At 42.0% G+C, this 22178-nt stretch overlaps 2 protein-coding genes across 6 annotated transcripts in view; one reads left to right on the top strand and one right to left on the bottom strand.

Moving 5' to 3' along the window:
• Positions 1 to 1147, bottom strand: part of LOC139408471 (rho guanine nucleotide exchange factor 28-like) — a 109784-nt gene extending 108637 nt beyond the window's left edge. Inside the window, exon 1 of the mRNA XM_071152406.1 lies at positions 961 to 1147. The gene's annotated coding sequence lies outside the window, so the exon portion shown is untranslated. The remainder of the gene's footprint in view (positions 1 to 960) is intronic.
• Positions 1148 to 8560: 7413 nt separating this feature from the next.
• Positions 8561 to 15436, top strand: LOC139408470 (ankyrin repeat family A protein 2-like). Of its 5 annotated transcripts, none has more exons than XM_071152405.1 (9): positions 8561 to 8798; positions 9475 to 9878; positions 10027 to 10185; positions 10334 to 10399; positions 10609 to 10706; positions 13379 to 13504; positions 13631 to 13697; positions 13971 to 14051; positions 14831 to 15436. In XM_071152405.1, the coding sequence occupies exons 2-9, from the start codon at positions 9596 to 9598 to the stop codon at positions 14884 to 14886; spliced, it is 936 nt and encodes a 311-aa protein (XP_071008506.1). In that variant the 5' UTR covers positions 8561 to 8798; positions 9475 to 9595; the 3' UTR covers positions 14887 to 15436. The 5 variants fall into 5 exon arrangements, with proteins under 5 accessions (XP_071008506.1, XP_071008505.1, XP_071008504.1 ...); XM_071152404.1 differs by having other exon boundaries at positions 8698 to 8798; positions 10615 to 10706; XM_071152403.1 differs by having other exon boundaries at positions 8698 to 8798; positions 10334 to 10417; positions 10615 to 10706.
• Positions 15437 to 22178: the final 6742 nt, after the last annotated feature.

The following is a 22178-nucleotide window of genomic DNA, read 5'->3' as shown; positions in this document are numbered from 1 at the left end:
CCCATTCCCCTCCTCCTCCTTCTCCCTTCCCTTCTCTTCCTCCCCTCATCATCCTTCTCCCCTCCTCCTCCCCCTCATCCATATCCTTCTTCTACACCTCCTTTCCCTATCTAAATAAAACAATCATTATCATCTATCACCCCCCCCCCCCCCCCCTCCCTCTCCTCTTTCCTCTCCAGTGAACCAGGGAGTGTGGAAAATAACCTTCTCACGCCAGGTCAGTCCAGGCCACCAACAGGATATCATTTCATACGAGGAAGTGAAACAGCTCTTAGATAATCAACAATACACACAATGCCTTATAAACGCTCTCACTACACTCTCAAACATGGATCCTTATCCAGGCTAACGGAGCCAATGACCTTCTCTAACAATACATTAGGAACTGACACATTTTTTGTTATTGTATTGCATTCGTTACAAAGTGATGAACAAAAACCTGGTTGGACCTAAGTACCCAGAAAGAACAGTGCAGGATGTCAGTGGCAAATAACTGCAGAGGTATGGAAGAAACCTTGAGAGGAACTAGACTCTAGAGAGAGGGAGCCCAACCTCAGCAGTAGTCTACACTTCATGATACAGGTGTGATTATGTATTTATAAGACATTGTATCATCAACATTATCCTTCTATAGACGCAGTCAGCTGAACTATGCCAATGTCCTATTGAAAGAGAAGTAACATACAAGTGCTTGAATTTTGAGTGGCATCAGAAAGCTATGCAGAAAGCAAGTAACGTTCGTTCAGCATCTTCATCTTGTACCTCTATCCTCTGCTCTGCTCAACAACTTTTAGACATGTTAGATAATAGTGACTTATTTTCAAGAATCCCTTTCAAGAATCCCTTCATCAATGTTGACAAAGAGACATCGCCTACGTGTAGGCTATATTTCGATATTGTCTGGATATATGTTTTGCAAGAGTAGGTGTAAAGCGCTAGTGTTCTCGGATTTGACATTACCTGAGTAGTCCGCAATCTGCAGTTAGACCTTGCTTCCTGTGTAGAAAGTTGAGCGACACTTTCCAATGTATTTTCTCCTAAAAGTCTGATGGTTTAGTCATTTCCCCAATAAGCAATGGTAAAAAAAAACTGAGAAAAATAAGCGAATCTATTCTGTGAAGTCTTCCGTTCGGTAAGAAGAATGTAGTCAAACGTTATTTTTGGAGAAGTGAGTTTTCCAAAGCACGGCTGCCAGGCTTCGTTCAATCCGTCCTGTCCTCCACCCCGCGCCACGGTCCAGCCCCTCCTCTATCCGTGAAGAGGCAGGTCTCTCCTCGCCCGTTCACCGTCCACCGCGAGAGCCACAATAACACCGTCACGTGTTCACAGACCTGGGTGAGATGGGAGAAATGACGCAACTTGATAGAACCCTTTTCATACACAGGTGAGGTTGTGATGAGTGGGAGTCTGTTTGCCATGTACATAGAATAGAATAGAATAGAATAGAATAGAATAGAATAGTATAATAGTATTGAATATAATAGGTTCCCTTATCACTGCCTTCTGAAGAGACAATAGTATTTTGAAAATGTTAAAACTGTTCCCAAAAACGGTTGTTTTGTTACAGTAGCCTACTGCATGGTAAAATGGTAGCCTAATTAATAAGTAATAACATAAGAATTCATCTGTATGGAACAGTTTATTTCCATGGGTAGCTGGATGAGTATGCGATCCAAAACACTAAATATGCATGGGTAGTGAATTTTGCACTTTCTATTGCTCTGCTTGGCCTTCCATAAGGTCCACTATAAGTGACCAGTCTTGGAGCCTCCAACCCCCAACCATACTGAAAACAGATATCTTGCTGTTCTCCACTAACTTGTTGCTGCACTCGTGTATACAAGGTCATACTCGTACTAGTGCCCATAGCAACAGGGGAGGAAATGAAAGGGAGACCAAATGGAGTGCCCGCCTTTCCTGCTCTTTAGCCATTAACTAACATTGAGCAAATATTGAATGGAGAATATCTTTAGTTTAGGCTACAGCTCATAGGCAACAGCAACAGGAGCAGCAGTAAAACCATAAATTAACATCAGCCTATGAGTATGCCTACAACGCATAGGGGGGCTGGGGAAACAGTTGAAGACCAGGCAGAGACCACTGCAGTGGTACCATTGTAACCCAAATTGGCTGCAGCAATTATTCAGCTGAGTTAATGAAGAAATGTGTGAAATGCATGGCAACGCCAAAGGTGGTGGCTAAATGAAGATAGTTCACTCAGTCCGTGTACCATTGGAGAGAAAAAAACACAAATGCAATAGCAGCTGGGTCTGGTCTACTTAGTTTATTGACTTTCATTGAACCTGAAAAAAAAGTGAGTGGGGTGTCTCGCTTCCTCTTCCATCTCTGACAACACTTAATTCATTAAGGTGATTAGACTTAACAAGGTCTGCCATCTGCAGGCAACATGATTCATATGCTACCTGTAGAATAATAGTTTTTTTTACCAGGCCAACATGTGCATATGATGACATATGACTGCATATTCTGCATAATACATTGTTTTCTCAGAGGCTTCCCTTATACCCAGTATCTGAAAAATGAACTTTTTAAATATTTTTGTTTAAAGACAAAACTACACTTTCATATGTTGTTAGTACAATCAGATTCATTGTATGAGACACGTTCAATAGCAAAAAGTTTAGTTCAGCTACTCGTCATGAACTCGATTCAAGTGCCGGTATGTCAGATTGGTCTATACTGTCCCCCAGTGGTCATTAGATGACATCATATACTGGGATCAAATGCCCTAGCTGCAGACATAACCCCCATTTACCCAACACCGGTACAACCTTGAGTAAAGACCTTGAGTAAAAACTGAAATTTAGATCAGTTTAACTTCATCTTACATCCATTGACATGTTTTATTTTTTATTAAGGTTAAATAAATTAAGACATGTTTATGTTATCCACATGTATTTGTCATACACTATTTAAAAAACACAGTTCTCTATTAGCCTGGGTCCCAGTTGGTTTCTGCATCAGCAAAATGTTGGTTTTGTTGACACATCCAATTTTTGTTATGAAGTCAACAATGTATGATGATATATTGTCATTCTGATTAAATGTACACATTGAAAGACATCACAGTATATTGTGGTTGTGGCATCTTCCAGACACATACATGAGATTGTACCAATAATCAGATTTAACATCATTCTGTTACGCGGGGTTGAGCAGGTGAACCCGAGTGCAGACTCAGACGAGGAGACAGTGATGAGGTATTTATTGAAAAGTGATGGATGGGGGGGGGGGGCTTGTAGCAGGGAACCAGGAACTGAGGCTGCGGCTGGTGAAAAGGAAGCAGGGGCAGGGTAAGCAGGTCCGAGGCGGAATCCAAGGAAGCATTAGAGCGGAGGTCCAGGGCAGGGAAGCAGGACTTCGAGACAATGGGACTGGCGACAGGGACCGGAGTCAGAGCGAACTAAACTGTGGTGGAGAGAAAAGCAGGATCAGGTTAGGAAAACCAGGCACCACAAGATAATAAGCTCTATGCAGGCACAACTGGCTTGACCTTCAGACTGACTGAGCAGAGGCTATAATCTGACAGCATGGAAGTGGCAGGGCTGAGTATTTGTAGAGGTCTTGATTATGGAACAGGTTGCAGCTGGTGGGGATCTGCTCTGACTCCAGCACACCTGTCTCCCCTCACACAATCAGATACACCCACACAGAGGGAGAGAGCACTGGGGGTGTGGCGGCAGGTTAGGGAGACACAGGATGAGAAGTAGAGGGCGTGGCAGGGGCAGATGTAACACATTCAGTCTGGTAGAGGGTTGCGGTTAACTCTGCATCATTCAGTCAGGTAGAGGGTTGCGGTTAACTAGACATCATTCAGTCTGGTAGAGGGGTGCGGTTAACTCGGCATCCTTCTTTCAATAGCTAAGCGACAGGTAGCCTAGTGGTTAAGAGTGTTGGGTCAGTAACCCAAAAGGTTGTTGGTTTGAATCCCAGAGCCGACTAGGTGAAAAATCTGTCACCGTGCCCTTGATCAAGGCACTTAACCCAAATTGCTCTAGATAAGCATGTCTGCTAAATGACTCAAATGTTAGCTGAGTTAACATGCAAGTCAGTAGGCTATTCTGTAGATGGTGTGAGGTGTATGAGTTATGGTCACAGCTGGAGGGCAGACTTATCGTGTGACTGTCCATCATATGCTGGGGAAATAAGGTGACTCAGGCTTGAGTTGCGTGTGATAAGTGACATAGATTTTGGAGCGAGGTGATTTGCTCCATGCTATTGACCTGGAAGCTTTTTATCCTGCTGACCCCGTTGTCCCGTACTGCGCCAGTGGCAGGCCACAACCCCTGATCTCCCTCATTAGAGACTCTGAAAACAAACAGACAACTAAACAACAGTACAAAAGAGGATCCTGTGACAAACCCTCTGCCGTGGCTGGTTGTGTTGCATGAAATCACGTCATGGGCTACGGTCATCCAGCACCAAACAGCAGGAGGCAGAGGACCAGGCATGGGAGGCACAAAGGACCCACAAGGACCCAGGCGCTGTGAATGGGATTGCTGACAACAAGCCCACAGATAATACTGTTCATTAGGGCATATGGACTAGAAGACGCATATGTGCCATCCAGCAGCATGGCATGGTCTACTCCCTTGTTACCCACCCCCCTACCCCAGCCCCCTCTCGTAGGCTAAAAGCCCCACTACCCATCTGGCCCTTCTACCCATCTGGCCCATCTGACCACCACTCTCAAAAACACTGGAAAGTCACAAAGCGTGTTTGGTTTGAGATGGTGCAATTGGTTCATTAACTTAATTGAAACAGTGTAAAAGTTATCCCTATCTCTCTTGGGATGCTGTACATTTTTATTCATAGAAGGCTGGAAAAGAAACCATTTCTCTCATTCTCAACTTTTCGTGTTCAGACTTATTTTAGACCTACAAGGCTTTTCTCATTGATCAGACAGCATGTTATAAGTGTATGGAATATATTGTGTATGAAATAGTTGACTTCTGACCTAAAGTTCAAGTTCACGTTTTTCATTCATGTAGGGGTAATCAGTTTTCAAGTAGTGGTAATCTCTACTTTAGACATGCACAATATGCCTTGGATGAACAGTGTTTTTCACTTTAAAATGAGGTGTGAGGCCCCAAGTGAAACTACAGTGATACATCATTGTGAGTGCATTGTTATAATATTTGCTTTATTTGTGTGTAAGCATGCAGAAAGAGAAAGTATGCACAAAGCAAACAGGTTAGAGGTTACTTAATGTATGTCAATAGTGGAGATTATGGGCCTAATGAAATGCATAAATACTCCAGGGGCTTGAAAACCGTTTTCATTCAGCACTGCAGCAAAGCCTAATCATGTAGTCAGGAAATCTCCACTTTGCAGCAGCTTTGCAGACCTAAAAATAAACAAACAATGAAAGTAAGGCCACATAAGAAATAGAAGTCAACCAATACTCAATAGAAGGTGAAACGGATCTATTAAATCTACCATGGCTTACTTTCCTAGAGAGGCATCTTCTGGTTAAGAGGAAATTATGTAGCCTAATGAATGTGTCATTAACTATTTAATATGTCTTATGATTTGCATATAGTTAGTTTCAGGAAGGCGTAATACCAGTAACACCCAGACATTGTTGTGACAAAACACCTGACTAGAATGGGTTGCTGTTAACAAACTATTCAGTGACCACATCTCAATGGTCAATTAAAATACAAACTATTCACCATGACCATACAAAACAATCTGTATTACTCAGACATAAACAACCCAGAGAAAGAAAGCTGTGATATGATATATGTTGATACTTGCTTGATTTAGCTGTTGATACTTTGTATCAAATCAGATTTCCACAGACAGAGAAATCCAATAATACTTATTGTCTATAGGCCTATTGATCCCTGACCAAAACTAATAACCATGTCCTGCAAAAATGTTATTCAATTATTCATACATTTTATGAGCTAAGTGAGCTACATTGTAAGTGCCCTAGCCATATCAAGTCAAGCGTTATTTGTCACATGCACCGAATACAACAAGTGCAGACCTTACCGTGAAATGAAACACAAGTTAAGGGCTTGTATTTACCGTGAAATACAAGCCCTTAACCAATAGTGCAGTTCAAGAAGAGTTAAGAAGATATTTACCAAATAAACTAAAGTAAAAAATAATAAAAATGAACACAATAAAATAACAATAACGAGGATATATACAGGGGGTACCGGTACCGAGTCAATGTGCGGGGTACAGATTAGTTGAGGTAATTTTTATATGTAGGTAGGGGTGAAGTGACTATGCATAGATAATAAACAGCGAGTAGCAGCAGAGTACAAAACAAATGGGGGGGGGGGGGGGGGGGGGTCAATGTAAATAGAAATAGTCCGGTGGCCATTTAGTAAATTGTTCAGCAAAGTTGTTCGGAAAGTATTCTGACCCCTTGACTTTTTCCACAATTTGCTTACGTTACAGCCTTACTTAAGAATGCATTACTTTTTTTGCTACATCAATCTACACATAATATCCCATAATGACAAAGTGAAAAGAGGTTTTTATATATTTTTGCAAATGTATTAAAAACTGAAATATCACATTTACATAAGTATTCAGACCCTTTGCTATGAGACTCTAAATTGAGCTCAGGTGCATCCTGTTTCCATTGATCATCCTTGAGATGTTTCTACAACTTGATTAAAGTCCACCTGTGGTAAATTCTATTGATTGGACATGATTTGGAAAGGCACACATCTATCTATATAAGGTCCCACAGTTGACAGTGCAAGTCAGAGCCAAAACCAAGCCATAAGGTCGAAGGAATTGTCCGTATAGCTCCAAGACCGGATTGTGTTGAGGCACAGATCTGGGGAAGGGACCCAACAAATGTGTGCAGCATTGAAGGTCCCAAAGAACACAGTGGCCTCCATCATTCTTAAATGGAAGAAGTTTGGAACCACCAAGACTCTTCCTACAGCTGGCCATCCGGCCAAACTGAGCAATCAGGTGAGAAGGGCCTTGGTCAGGGAGGTGACCAAGAACCTGATGGTCACACTGATAAAGCTCTAGAATTGCTCTGTGGAGATGGGAGAACCTTCCAGAAGAACAACCATCTCTGCAGCACTCCACCAATCAGGCTTTTATGGTGGAGTGGCCAGATGGTAGTGGCCAGACGGAAACCACTCCTCAGTAAAAGGCACATGACAGCCTACTCGGAGTTTGCCAAAAGGCACCTAAAGACTCTCAGACCATGAGAAACACGATAATCTTGTCTGATTAAACCAAGATTTAACTCTTTGGCCTGAATGCCAAGTGTCATGTCTGGAGGAAACCTGGCACCATCCCTACGGTGAAGCATGGTGGTGGCAGCACAACCTGCTTTAGAGCGTTCAGGACCTCAGACTGAGACGAAGGTTCACCTTCCAACAGGACAAAGACCCTAAACACACAGCCAAGACAACACAGGTGTGGCTTCGGGACAAGTCTTAATGTCCTTGAGTGGCCCAGCCAGAGCCTGGACACTGATCCAACATCTCTGGAGAGACCTGAAAATAGCTGTGCATCCAGCCTGACAGGGCTTGAGAGGACCTGCAGAAAGAATGGGAGAAACTTTCCAAATACAGGTATGCCAAGCTTGTAGCGCCATACCCAAGAAGACTCAAGGCTGTAATCGCTGCCAAATGCATAGTAAATACTAGCGGTTGGAATAGAGAGATGTGCCCCAAATTCCCTGATCCGGACAGGGGTCTGGCTGTAAAAACACCTAGACAAAAACAAAAGTGAACAGTGGTTAATTTAAGCATACACTCTAAGGCAGGACTTGACAGATTAGAGAGAAATATTTGTCATATCCCCCTAAATCAGATGAGCATTTTGCAACTTTAACCAGTGAAGGGGAACCTCTGACCGCCTCAAACAAATGCGTAATTCCAGATTATTCAAGCAGAAACTGACACACTTCAAATGGCGAGATGAACAGATTTTGCAGCACAAAGGAAACACTTAAAAAATAGCAAGCTAGGTCAATGCATGTTTTTAATTTGATCTGAATGTTACCATATACATTTATACATACTGTACCTTTCCCACTCCATTTTAGAATGAAATTAGCAACATAACATTTAACAAATCAAAGATTAAATAAACGCCTACCACACTTCTGCCTGGTTCTATTTCCTTGATAAATTTAATAATTAAACATTTCATTTGATACATGTAGTTCAAGGAAAATATGCCATTATTGTTCTAAAGAAGCTGTGGACTTGGAAAAATAACTTTGCATAAACCAACTTTTAGCATTTGACCAAACTGTGATCTCTAGTCTCACAGCAGTGTAACCGGTGTGAGTGTAGCCCAATCTATTATTCAACATTTTGTATTAAAAGGGATTAAACAAACACTGCAAAATGTCATGGTAACTTTAATTCAACATGATTCAGGTTTTTGGCACTGACACAGGTAAAAACACAGGTCCCCAAGGCCTCAACGATTTTGATGCATAGGCCTTTTGGAAATATCAATATTCTACCCACATTTTAATCCGTAGCCTGTATCTAATTTAGAGGTGGAGTTATTTTAGTGTAATTCATTTAACCAATTCACCCATTAATTGAAGTTAAAATACAAAAATCTGTTTTAATAGGTCTTTCACTAGAATAAATAATTGTTTTCTGAATAGCATCGTTCACCCATACCTTTACAATTAAATCTGTCACATGTGGAGAAAAAAAAAACATTGATCTGAAGAAACTGCTCATGCGCGAGAAACATCAAAACAAGCACAAAGCCAGCTGTCAAATCGTTGCAACACCGGCGAACATTACACAATGTGTTACTAGGTAAGATATCATTATGTATTATTGTGACTCACCTTACTACGGTTTAATTTGTGCTTGTAATCAGTACGTTAGTTTGCTTGTAAGGGATTCTGCTGGGTCTGTTAGCTAGCTAACCATGCTAGCTAGCTAACACTAAGACCGAAGTACTTCAGACTTGGTTAGCTAGTTAGCTCTCGTTCACCCAAGAGGGCATACCTTGGGCTAGTTAACAATAACGTTAGCTAGACAGTTGGGTTTCGTAAGTCGGACAGAATTTGGTTGAAGGTTCAAGAATTAGCTAGCTAGCTAGCTAGCTAGCTCTTTTAAAACTAGCAAGTTGCATAGACAATGCTAGTCTCAACTGACGCGGAATACAAGCCTTCGAACTTGTTTGTGCACGCATGTTGTTATTTAGGAATGATCATTGTCTGTTAACTTACAACCCCACTCTCTCCTGTTGGATTTATGCATAACATCACTAACGTTACCCATTTTTTTTTATTTTAATTGTTGACACTTATTGTTTAAAAGGGGTATACACAGCACATAGACAGTAGTAATTCATGATTGTTGTGGTATTGCATTTTTTTTTTTTTACAAAAGAGATCAGCTTTGCATGCTTAAATTGATGACATAGGCACACAGTAACTTGTATTAACGTTACTACATTCTGATATTGCTTTTGTATCCATTCAAGGCTTTTAGACGCATCTTCTATTGGAGACCGGATGTGGTGATCAAAGCGTTTATTTACCAGATAGATCACATCCACCCAGCGCAGAGTTGACCCTCTGACTCACTGTGTCACTGCCTCGGTCATGGACACCGGTTCAGTAGCAGGTAGGACCAGTTTGGTCTCCGAAGAGATGGAGGGGATATGTGTGATGCCAGATATGAGCAACATCAAGTCGGAACACCCGGGTGGGAGTGTGGACGACACAGGTGCACAGAACGTGGCCATGGGGATCAAGTTCATCCTGCCCAACCGCTTTGATATGAACGTGTGCTCAAGGTTCGTCAAGTCGCTCAACGAGGAGGACAGCAAAAACATCCAGGACCAGGTCAATTCCGACTTGGAGGTGGCGTCTGTTTTATTTAAAGGTACCAACTGACTACCAAGTGTTGATGCACTCTTTATTTGTATTACAATGTGATTTCCATATTTGACCCCAGAAAATCAGAGGAGATATTTTGCTCCTCAATTGAGCTGAGCTGATGGTTGATGCTATATCTCTTTTGCCTCTTTCAGCCGAGTGTAATATTCAGACGTCGCCCTCACCAGGGATACAAGTGCGTCATGTTTACACCCCATCCACCACCAAACACTTCTCCCCCATCAAACAGTCGACAACACTCACCAACAAGCACCGTGGAAACGAGGTATCCTCCACTCCTCTTCTGGTCCACTGTAAGTACCTGAGCTCATCCTAAACTAAAAAAGTTTGTCACATGTCACTTACCCTCTTAAACATAGACTACAACCTAAAATGTACTTGACTCTAACATTGAATTATGGCTGCTTGACCTCTGACATGTGACTTATGCCTTCTTTCCAGCCCTGTCCATTCACCAGCTGGCAGCACAGGGAGAAATGGTGTTCTTGGCCAGCAGGATTGAACAAGGTGGCAATGTCCCTCAGGGTGGAGTTGTATTTATATCTGTTTGTTAATGGTATATTGATGTTGGGTTCGTTACAACCATGAACAGTCACATAATTAACAGTTGGTAAGATAAGAATAACATTTACTCAAATGTCTATAAAGGGCTTCACAGGTTGACTAGAAATATGTGAAACATGTTACTGACCGCTTTGATGTTTGTATGGCTGTAGAGACAGTGATTAACCTGCAGGATGAGGAAGGCTTCACCCCCCTGATGTGGGCCGCAGCACACGGACAGATAGCTGTCGTAGAGTTCCTGCTCCAGAACGTAAGAACAACAACATGTTGAGACATGCACCAAACACTACCGTTCAAAGGTTTGGGGTCACTTAGAAATGTCACTTTTTTTCTTTCCATTAAAATAACATAAAATTGATCAGAAATACAGTGTAGACATTGTTAATGTTGTAAATGACTATTGTAGCTGGAAATTGCTTTTTTTAATGGAATTTCTACATCGGTGTACAGAGGCCCATTATCAGCAATCATCACTCCTGTGTTCCAATGGCATGTTGTGTTAACTAATCAAAAAAGGCTAATTGATCATTAGAAAACCAAAGAGGACAAGTACATTCGTGTCTAGTTTGAGAATCGGACGCCTCACAAGTCCTCAACTGGCAGCTTCATTAAATTGTACCTGCAAAACACCAGTCTCAACGTCAACAGTGAAGAGGTGACTCCTGGATGCTGGCCTTCTAGGCAGAGTTGCAAAGAACAGCTCTAGTTCACCCAAGAGCGGGCCTATCTTGGGCTAGCTAACAATAATGTTAGCTAGACAGTTGAGTTTCGTCTTTATTATTTCCTTAGACGTATTAGCTAACCATCAGTAATCGTAAGTCTGACAGGGATGCTGGCCTTCTAGGCAGAGTTGCAAAGAAAAAGCCCAATCTGACTGGCCAATAAAAAGAGAAGATTAAGATGGGCAAAAGAACAAACACTGGACAGAGGAACTCTGCCTAGAAAGCCAGCATCCCGGAGTCGCCTCTTCACTGACGTTGAGACTGGTGTTTTGCGGGTACTATTTAATGAAGCTACTCCCTTCACAGAAAAGCGCAAATTGGCCCTAACCAGAATAGAAAGAGGAGTGGGAGGCTCTGGTGCACAACTGAGCAAGAGGACAAGTACATTAGTGTCTAGTTTGAGAAACCAATGCCTCACAAGTCCTCAACTGGCAGCTTCATTAAATGGAACCCGCAAAACACCAGTCTCTGTTTCTGGACATTTTGAGCCTGTAATTGAACCCACAAATGCTGATGCTCCAGGTACTCAACTAGCCTAAAGGACAGTTTTATTGAATCTTCAATCAGAAACAACAGTTTTAAGCTGTGCTAACATAATTGCAAAAGGGTTTTCTAATGATCAATTAGCCTTTTAAAATGATAAACATGGATTAGCTAACACAACATGCCATTGGAACACAGGAGTGATGGTTGCTGATAATGGGCCTCTGTACGCCCATGTAGATATTCCATAAAAATATCTGCCGTTTCCAGCTGCAATTGTCATTTACAACATTAACAATATATACACTGTATTTCTGATCAATTTGATGTTATTTTAATGGACAAAAAAATTGCTTTTCTTTCAAAAACAAGGACATTTCTAAGTGACCTCCAACTTTTGAAGTGGTGTATATACAGTGGTGTATATACAAAAGTATGTGGACACCCCTTCAAATGAGTGGATTTGGCTATTTCAGCCACACCCGTTGCTGACAGGTGTATAAAATGGAGCACACAGCCATGTAATCTCCATTGACAACATTGGCAGTAGAATTACCTTACTGAACAGCTCGGTGACATTCACTAGAGCTGCCCTGGTCAACTAAGTGCTGTTATTGTGAAGTGGAAAGTCTAGGAGTAACAACTGATCAGCCGCAACGTGGTAGACCACACAAGCTCACAGAGTGGGACCGCCTAGTGCTGAAGCACGTAAAAATTGTCTATCCTCGTTTGCAACACTCACTACCGAGTTCCAAACTGCCTCTGGAAGCAACGTCAGCACAAGAACTGTTCGTCGGGAGCTTCATGAAATGGGTTTCCATGGCTGAGCAGCCACACAAGCCTAAGATCACCATGCACAATGGCAAGTGTCGGATGGAGTGGTGTAAAGCTTGCCACCATTGGACTCTGGCGCAGTCATCTGGCAGTCCGATGGACGAATCTTGGTTTGGCGAATGCCAGGAGAATGCTACCTGCCTGAATGCATAGTGCCAACTGTAAAGTTTGGTGGAGGAGAACTAATGGTCTGTGGCTGTTTTTCATGGTTCGGGCTAGGCCCCTTAGTTCCAGAGAAGGGAAATTGTAAAGCTACAGCATACAATGACATTCTAGACGATTCTGTGCTTCCAACTTTGTGGCAACAGTTTGGGGAAGGCCCTTTACTGTTTCAGCATGACAATCCCCCAGTACCAAAAGCGAGGTCCATACAGAAATAGTTTGTCAAGATTGGTGTGGAAGAACTTGACTGGCCTGCACAGAGTCATAACCTCAACCCCATCAAACACCTTTGGGATTGGAACGTTGACTGCGAGCCAGACCTAGTACCCCAACATCAGTGCCTGACCTCACTATTGCTTGTGGTGAATGGAAGCAAGTCTCTGCTGCAATGTTCCAACATCTAGTGGAAAGCCTTCCCAGAAGAGTGGAGGCTGTTTATAGCTGCAAAGAGGGGACCAACTCCATATTAATGCCTATGATTTTGGAATGAAATTTTGGGCAAGAAGGTGTCCACATACTTTTGGTGATGTAGTGTAACAACCCAGCAATTGACTATTTCAGAGATATGCAGCATACAGTCAGATACTGTTACCTAAAATGTACCAAAGACAGGAAAACACCACAAATAACATTAACATACTGTATACAGTATGTATTGTTGAATCCGTTTAGCCCAGATGCTTTTCTCACCAATGGTCTCTTCCATGTCCTCTTCCTTTAGGGAGCGGACCCCAACCTGTTGGCTAAAGGCAGAGAGAGCGCTCTGTCTCTGGCCTGCAGCAAGGGATACACAGACATCGTGAAGATGCTCATCGACTGTGGGGTGGATGTCAATGAATATGACTGGGTAGGAATGTTACATCAGGATTTTCATCTGTATTCTTGTGTATGGCTTAATTTTAATGTACAGTATGTCAAACCAATCATAGAGCAACATTTGTTCCTGTTGAAGATTTTACTCTTACGGTTTCAGAATGGAGGGGTTCCCGTTCTCTACGCTGTCCATGGAAACCATTTGCGTTGTGTGGAAATTCTTCTTGGTAAGAACTGCCTGACTGAGGGGCTGGAGCATGTACAGTAAGAAATAAAGCCCTGACTGACCTTCCATTCAGCAGACTTACTGTACTAACCAACCGCATTGGTGGCAACTGTCACTTTCTAGATGATGATTCTATGACTTTTATTAACTGAGACAATATGTTGTGCTAAAAGCTTGGTCTGCACTGATTTTGATGAGATATGTTGCTTATATTTAGGCTGTGTTGATCCAGGCAGGTCTGTAATCTGACATCTTCCATCCTTTCCTGTCACAGAAAGTGGCGCCGACCCCACCATTGAGTCTGACTCTGGCTTCAACGCTATGGATATGGCTGTGGCAATGGGCCATAGGAATGGTATACAAATATGCATCTCATACAGATCATATTTAGGCTATATACTTCTCATCATGAAGAACAAGTTCAAATATCATGACTAAAGAGGTCTTGTAGTCTAGCCATACATACATAAAGTGGAAATATAGCATTTATTTGTGTTATGCCCGGTCTACTTTCATGAAGATATTGTGCAGCGAGATTACTATCTTGGAATATGTTTAAAGAAATACAAGGGTATTTGGTGAGTTCCTTCTAGTCCGTGTATAACAGTAATCCCCCCCCCCAATCAGATTTCTGTGTTTTGATACAATTATGCAAATGAAGCCATTTTAGCAGGATCTCCTCTGATTCTAACAGTCTGGTCCACTGGTTCCACTAGGATCAGAAGTAAACTTTTTTTTATAGTGCTGTGTATGCCAAGGATAAACATGTAATCTGTTATGGTATCAGATCCCACTTTACAAACCATGCTCAAAATAAGCCCAGTAGCTGTTAAGATTTCATGACTTGGATGTTTGTCCTATGGTATGAACAGAGATTTAACGTTTAAAATGCTGGTATTTTGGCGCTGTAATTCAATGATATTTTCTCAGTTTGAGGATAGCTTTAACTAACTAGCATTCCTATTTACATTTAATGAACCCTACCAGATACTTGACTTTTTTGTTTGCTCAATACTCACCAAACTTTCAGACATTTGCTTTAAAAATTTTCTAACTTCTAAAACCTCAATCTTTGCATAATATCTCTGTGCAGTAGTAGGCTATGGCTGAAACATGTCTCTCTTCTCTGACCAGTTCAACAGGTGATGGAGGCCCACCTACTGAAGCTGCTGATGGGGATCAGAGAGTAACCCTTTAACCTGGGGCACAAGAGGAGGGACTGCCTGTGAATGGAAATACAGTGGACACCATAAAGAAATAAGGCTGAGGATGAATGTGGATTATGTTGAGACTTATCTGTTAGGGTGAAGCACAGGTGTGAATGGTTTTGATGAAGCATGTGAGTATTTATGGAGACATGTAACTCAAATGTGTCAATTTCAGGCCACCGTTCTGGGTAGATGCCCTTTTCTTTGAGTTTAGTTTGTTATGATGTAAATAAGTTTTGAGCCAAATGCTAATGTAAAAGTAGTGCTTAAACCCGAACGTCTGCTCTAATCATGCATTGATATCAATGGAAGATTTTTGTGAAAGTTAAAGTGCACAATTTTCATTTGAGAATTTTGCTCCTCAAGTAACGGGTAAACACTATAAAGTTGGGATGAAATTAAGTAGGTCAAATGGATTGCTTTGGGAAAAATGTTTGGATGCTTCTGTAGGTAGAATGTTTGAATTTGTTTTTGTTTATGACTGACTTACATTGGAGGAAATGAGTTGTTTTCAAGTAAAAAAGAAACCGCACATTGCTCTGATATTTAATAAGCTTACGTATCGGCCTCACGGCCTTAGTCAGAGCTTTTGTTATTTTATTTTAAATTAGCACCCTTATGTAGACCTAGCCCCACCCACATCCGTTCCACACATCGAAATGGGTTGGAGGCAAAGGAAAAACAAATAAATGCTACCAAATAACAATGTGCATTTCATAAATATTACATCTTAATTAAACACGTCTGTAAAACCACAATGAGGACATAGCAAGTTTTCATTAATCATTGGGTACATCGTAGGAAAAACATCAGCGTAATCTTAAATAGGCACATAATTCATGTTCAAATTCATAACATGCATAGGCATTTCATCATTAAGTCCTTTAGGAAATAATGTCTGGAAGGTGAAAATCCAAAAACATTCTCTTTTACTCAGAGTATTATTAATATCACCTTCCCTGTCTGATATCTTAACTTTCTCTATGCCACAAAATCTAAAGGTAGAAAGGTCATTCAAGTGTACTGCGACTGGATAATGCCTGTCGTTTCTACTGATTGAACTTCTATGTTCACTAATTCTCTGTTTGAGAGAGCGGGAGGTTTTACCGACATAGCAGAGCCCACGTGGACATTTAATGATGTAAATAACATGGGTGGTGGAACACGTAATAATGTCATTTATTTGGAACTGTTTACCTGTGTGTGGGTGGCAGAAATATTCACACTTCATAATATTGTTGCACTGTGCACATCCTCTGCAATCAAAATGGTAAAAAAGAAACAGCTTAACAAGAGCACTTTCTCAAGCCAAAATGTTGCTAGGACTGTCTGGGAGTAATCTAAGTGGGGAGGGGGAAACTAGACGTTATTGGCAGAGAGGTTTGGAACTACTTCTTATTCCATTAATGGATTTACTGCCTGGTGATGTCATAGGCAGGCAAAAACTCCATCCCACCAAAACAGGCTGAAATTTCAGGTAGTCTTTTCAAACAACTCTTACACTACAATTGCATAATTTTCACAGTATTATTCCAACCTCAATGTGGAAAGATATATTAAACACATGAAAATAGTAATGCATCATAGCTACAATAAAGACTACAGTAAGAAGATGGGCAGAAACTGGTTCTCCGATAAAAATCCTTGATACCACTTGGCTACCTAAACTCATGCGCAGAAACACGTTATTGGGTTGTGCCTCGCGCAAGTGCATGCCGTCAAGTCAAAGGCACTCAAATAAAATTGTATTGGTCACATGCACATAATGCTTGTGTTCATAGCGCCAGTGCAGTAGTATCTAACAAAACAAAGTTGCTTTGGAGCTAGAAGCAGAGCTGCCATGTCTGTCGTCATCTCCTTGTTTTTTACGAACATGAAAACATGTCAGTTTGTCACTTTTTTAAAATGTATTATTTTACCTTTATTTAACTAGGCAAGTCAGTTAAGAACAAATTCTTATTTTTAATGACGGCCAAGGAACAGTGGGTTAACTGCCTGTTCAGGGGCAGAACGACAGATTTGTACATTGTCAGTTCGGGGATTTGAACTTGCAACCTTCCGGTTACTAGTCCGACGCTCTTACCACTAGACCTGAACGTACTTTGGTGCGAAAATTGCAAATCAATCCCAGTACTTTACCGAGGTTGGGGTAATAACATGTTCAAATACTTTAAACATTGTCTCGATTCTAGGTTGTGCCTTTAAATTGTGAAAATTAACGAAGGAAGAATTTGTGATTTCTCTCATTGACTTCTCAAACCCCGGCCTGGTCTGCTTGTCAATCGTTCCCGGAAGTCTCGTGATGTTGCACCTCGGTTTATAAACTCAATGTACTAGATAGGGGATAACACACTATTACATTTCATAACATTTAAACTATTACCTGCACTCCAGCTTGTCAAATCAGTCAATATATGGTATGGGCATATTTGTCTAGAACACATTCATCTGTTTATATCAAGACAAAGTATATATTACGCTTAGATGTGCTCAATCTAAACTGCACCAAATTATTCAATTTAATTTCCCCTTCAAATACCATCTCGGGCCGTTGTTGGCATACCAACGTAATCTGCACTCACTCTGGACAGAGACGAACTGTAAACTGAACTCTTGAGATACTCTTAAATGTGTTTAGGCGATTATACAGCAAGCAAGTTACATAACATGACCGAATACAAACAGTGCAGCTATTCCCTCCGCAAGGCTATCAAACAAGCTAAGCGTCAGTACAGAGACAAAGTAGAATCTCAATTCAACGGCTCAGACACAAGAGGCATGTGGCAGGGTCTACAGTCAATCACGGACTACAGGAAGAAATCCAGCCCAGTCACAGACCAGGATGTCCTGCTCCCAGGCAGACTAAATAACTTTTTTGCCCGCTTTGAGGACAATACAGTGCCACTGACACGGCCTGCAACGAAAACTTGCGGTCTCTCCTTCACTGCAGCCGAGGTGAGTAAGACATTTAAACGTGTTAACCCTCGCAAGGCTGCAGGCCCAGACGGCATCCCCAGCCGCGCCCTCAGAGCATGCGCAGACCAGCTGGCCGGTGTGTTTACGGACATATTCAATCAATCCCTATACCAGTCTGCTGTTCCCACATGCTTCAAGAGGGCCACCATTGTTCCTGTTCCCAAGAAAGCTAAGGTAACTGAGCTAAACGACTACCGCCCCGTAGCACTCACTTCCGTCATCATGAAGTGCTTTGAGAGACTAGTCAAGGACCATATCACCTCCACCCTACCTGACACCCTAGACCCACTCCAATTTGCTTACCGCCCAAATAGGTCCACAGACGATGCAATCTCAACCACACTGCACACTGCCCTAACCCATCTGGACAAGAGGAATACCTATGTGAGAATGCTGTTCATTGACTACAGCTCGGCATTCAACACCATAGTACCCTCCAAGCTCGTCATCAAGCTCGAGACCCTGGGTCTCGACCCCGCCCTGTGCAACTGGGTACTGGACTTCCTGACGGGCCGCCCCCAGGTGGTGAGGGTAGGTAACAACATCTCCTCCCCGCTGATCCTCAACACTGGGGCCCCACAAGGGTGCGTTCTGAGCCCTCTCCTGTACTCCCTGTTCACCCACGACTGCGTGGCCACGCACGCCTCCAACTCAATCATCAAGTTTGCGGACGACACAACAGTGGTAGGCTTGATTACCAACAACGACGAGACGGCCTACAGGGAGGAGGTGAGGGCCCTCGGAGTGTGGTGTCAGGAAAATAACCTCACACTCAACGTCAACAAAACTAAGGAGATGATTGTGGACTTCAGGAAACAGCAGAGGGAACACCCCCCTATCCACATCGATGGAACAGTAGTGGAGAGGGTAGCAAGTTTTAAGTTCCTCGGCATACACATCACAGACAAACTGAATTGGTCCACTCACACAGACAGCGTTGTGAAGAAGGCGCAGCAGCGCCTCTTCAACCTCAGGAGGCTGAAGAAATTCGGCTTGTCACCAAAAGCACTCACAAACTTCTACAGATGCACAATCGAGAGCATCCTGGCGGGCTGTATCACCGCCTGGTACGGCAACTGCTCCGCCCTCAACCGTAAGGCCCTCCAGAGGGTAGTGAGGTCTGCACAACGCATCACCGGGGGCAAACTACCTGCCCTCCAGGACACCTACACCACCCGATGTCACAGGATGGCCATAAAGATCATCAAGGACATCAACCACCCAAGCCACTGCCTGTTCACCCCGCTATCATCCAGAAGGCGAGGTCAGTACAGGTGCATCAAAGCTGGGACCGAGAGACTGAAAAACAGCTTCTATCTCAAGGCTATCAGACTGTTAAACAGCCACCACTAACATTGAGTGGCTGCTGCCAACACACTGACACTGACTCAACTCCAGCCACTTTAATAATGGGAATTGATGGGAAATGATGTAAATATATCACTAGCCACTTTAAACAATGCTACCTTATATAATGTTACTTACCCTACATTATTCATCTCATAGGCATACGTATATACTGTACTCTATATCATCGACTGTATCCTTATGTAATACATGTATCACTAGCCACTTTAACTATGCCACTTTGTTTACATACTCATCTCATATGTATATACTGTACTCGATACAATCTACTGTATCTGCCTATGCTGCTCTGTACCATCACGCATTCATATATCCTTATGTACATATTCTTTATCCCCTCACACTGTGTACAAGACAGTAGTTTTGGAATTGTTAGTTAGATTACTTGTTGGTTATTACTGCATTGTCGGAACTAGAAGCACAAGCATTTCGCTACACTCGCATTAACATCTGCTAACCATGTGTATGTGACAAATAAAAGTTGATTTGATTTGATTTGATAACATGCCGATTTTGACTTACAGTTGAAGTCGGAAGTTTACATACACTTAGGGGGAGTCATTAAAACTCGTTTATCAACCATTCCACAAATTTCTTGTTAACAAACTATAGTTTTGGCAAGTCGGTTGGGACATCTACTTTGCGCATGACACAAGTAATTTTTCCAATAATTGTTTACAGAGATTATTTCACTATATAATAATTCACTATATCAGAATTCCAGTGGGTCAAAAGTTTACATACACTAAGTTAGCTGTGCCTTTAAACAGCTTGTAAAATTCCAGAAAATGTCATGGCTTTAGAAGATTCTGATTCTGACACCATTTGAGTCAATGGTGTATTTCAAGGCCTACCTTCAAACTAAGTGCCTCTTTGCTTGACATCATGGGAAATCAAGACCTCAGAAAAAAAATTGAGACCTCCACAAGTCTGGTTCATCCTTGGGAGCAATTTCCAAACGCCTGTAGGTATCACGTTCATCTGTACAAACAATAAGTACGCAAGTATAAACACCATGGTACCACGCAGCCGTCATGCCGCTCAGGAAGGAGACCTGTTCTGTCTCCTAGAGATGAACGTACTTTGGTGCGAAAAGTGCAAATCAATCCCAGAACAGCAGACCTTGTGAAGCTGCTGGAGGAAACCGGTACAAAAGTATCTATATCCACAGTAAAACGAGTCCTATATTGACATAAACTGAAAGGCCGCTCAGCAAGGAAGAAGCCACTGCTCCAAAACCGCCATAAAAAGCCGGACTACGGTTTGCAACTCTACATGGGGACAAAGATCATACTTTTTGTCCTCTGGTCTGATGAAAGAAAAATAGAACTGTTTGGCCATAATGACCATTGACCATATGTTTGGAGGAAAAGGGGGAGGCTTGCAAGCCGAAGAACACCATCCCAAACGTGAAGCACGGTGGTGGCAGCATCATGTTGTGGGAGTGCTTTGCTGCAGGAGGGACTGGTGCACTTCACAAAATAGATGGCATCATGGGAGAGGAAAATGATGTGGATATATTGAAGCAACATCTTAAGACATCAGTCATAAAGTCAAAGCTTGGTCGCAAATGGGTCTTCCAAAATGGACAATGACCCCAAGCATACTTCCAAAATTGGAAGCATACAACAAAGTCAATGTATTGGAGTGGCCATCACAAAGCCCTGACCTCAATCCTATAGAACATTTGTGGGCAGAACTGAAAAAGCATGTGTGAGCAAGGAGGCCTACCAACCTGATTCAGTTACACCAGCTCTGTCAGGAGGAATGGGCCAAAATTCACCCAACTTATTGTGGGAAGCTTGTGGAAGGCTACCTGAAACGTTTGACCCAAGTTAAACAATTTAAAGGCAATGCTACCAAATACTAATTGAGTGTATGTAAACTTCTGACCCACTGGGAATGTGATGAAATAAATAAAAGCTGAAATAAATCATTCTCTCTACTATTTTTTGACATTTCACATTCTTAAAATAAAGTGGTGATCCTAACTGACCTAAGACAGGGAATTTTTACTAGGATTAAATGTCAAGAATTGTGAAAATTTGAGTTTAAATGTATTTGGCTAAGGTGTATGTAAACTTCCGACTTCAACTGTAGGTATTATAGTGTGTAGATACATTAGCTAGGTTTTGTAGTCGACTTGAATTGCAATGGATTTCCACAAAGACTTTGTTGCTACCAATATTATAACGACAAATTGAAACATTTCACAATAAATATTGTTTTCACAGTGGTATCTAACACTATTATAGGAATTAGTGGCTTGGTTTATCCCTTTTACCAAGTGTAATGCACAGATGCAAGTCATTTGTACAGTTGACAAAGGGCCTTTTGAAGGTACACTACATGGCCAAACGTGGACACCTGCTTGTCGAACATCTCATTTGAAAAGCATGGGCATTAATATGGAGTTGGTCCCCCCTTTGCTGGTCTAAAAGCCTTCAACAATACATGTACTGTATACAGTATGTTCATGTTATTTATGGTGTTTTCCTGTCTTATGTACTATGTGCACTTTAGGTAACAGTATCTGACTGTTTGCTGCATATCTCTGAAATAAAGTAATTTGCTGGATTGTTAGACTACATGACCAAAAGTATGTGGACACCTGCTAGCTGAAAATGTCATTCCAAAATCATGGGCATTAATATGGAGTTGGTCCCCCCTTTGCTTCTATAACAGCCTCCACTCTTCTGGGAAGGCTTTCCACTAGATGTTGGAACATTGCTGCAAAGACTTGCTTCCATTCAGCCACGAGCATCAGTGAGGTCAGGCACTGATGTCGGGCGAGTAGGCCTGGCTCGCAGTCGGCGTTCCAATTCATCCCAAAAGGTGTTTGATGGGGTTGAGGTCAGGGCTCTGTCTTTATGTTATAGCGATAACATTTCTCTTCAATGGAACTAAGGAGCACAAAACATGAAAAACTG

Source organism: Oncorhynchus clarkii, chromosome 5, assembly GCF_045791955.1.
Source record: "Oncorhynchus clarkii lewisi isolate Uvic-CL-2024 chromosome 5, UVic_Ocla_1.0, whole genome shotgun sequence".
In the NCBI taxonomy this organism is placed as follows: Eukaryota; Metazoa; Chordata; class Actinopteri; order Salmoniformes; family Salmonidae; genus Oncorhynchus; species Oncorhynchus clarkii.
This window is presented reverse-complemented; position numbering and strand designations above follow the sequence as displayed.

Excerpts from the sequence above, each read along its gene's own strand:
- LOC139408470 (XM_071152401.1), top strand. The coding sequence starts at position 9,596 with ATGGACACCGGTTCAGTAGCAGGTAGGACCAGTTTGGTCTCCGAAGAG. Across the intron at positions 13,505-13,630 it reads ATGTCAATGAATATGACTGG|AATGGAGGGGTTCCCGTTCT; the intron begins GTAGGAATGTTA and ends TTACGGTTTCAG. Across the intron at positions 13,698-13,970 it reads TTGTGTGGAAATTCTTCTTG|AAAGTGGCGCCGACCCCACC; the intron begins GTAAGAACTGCC and ends TTCCTGTCACAG.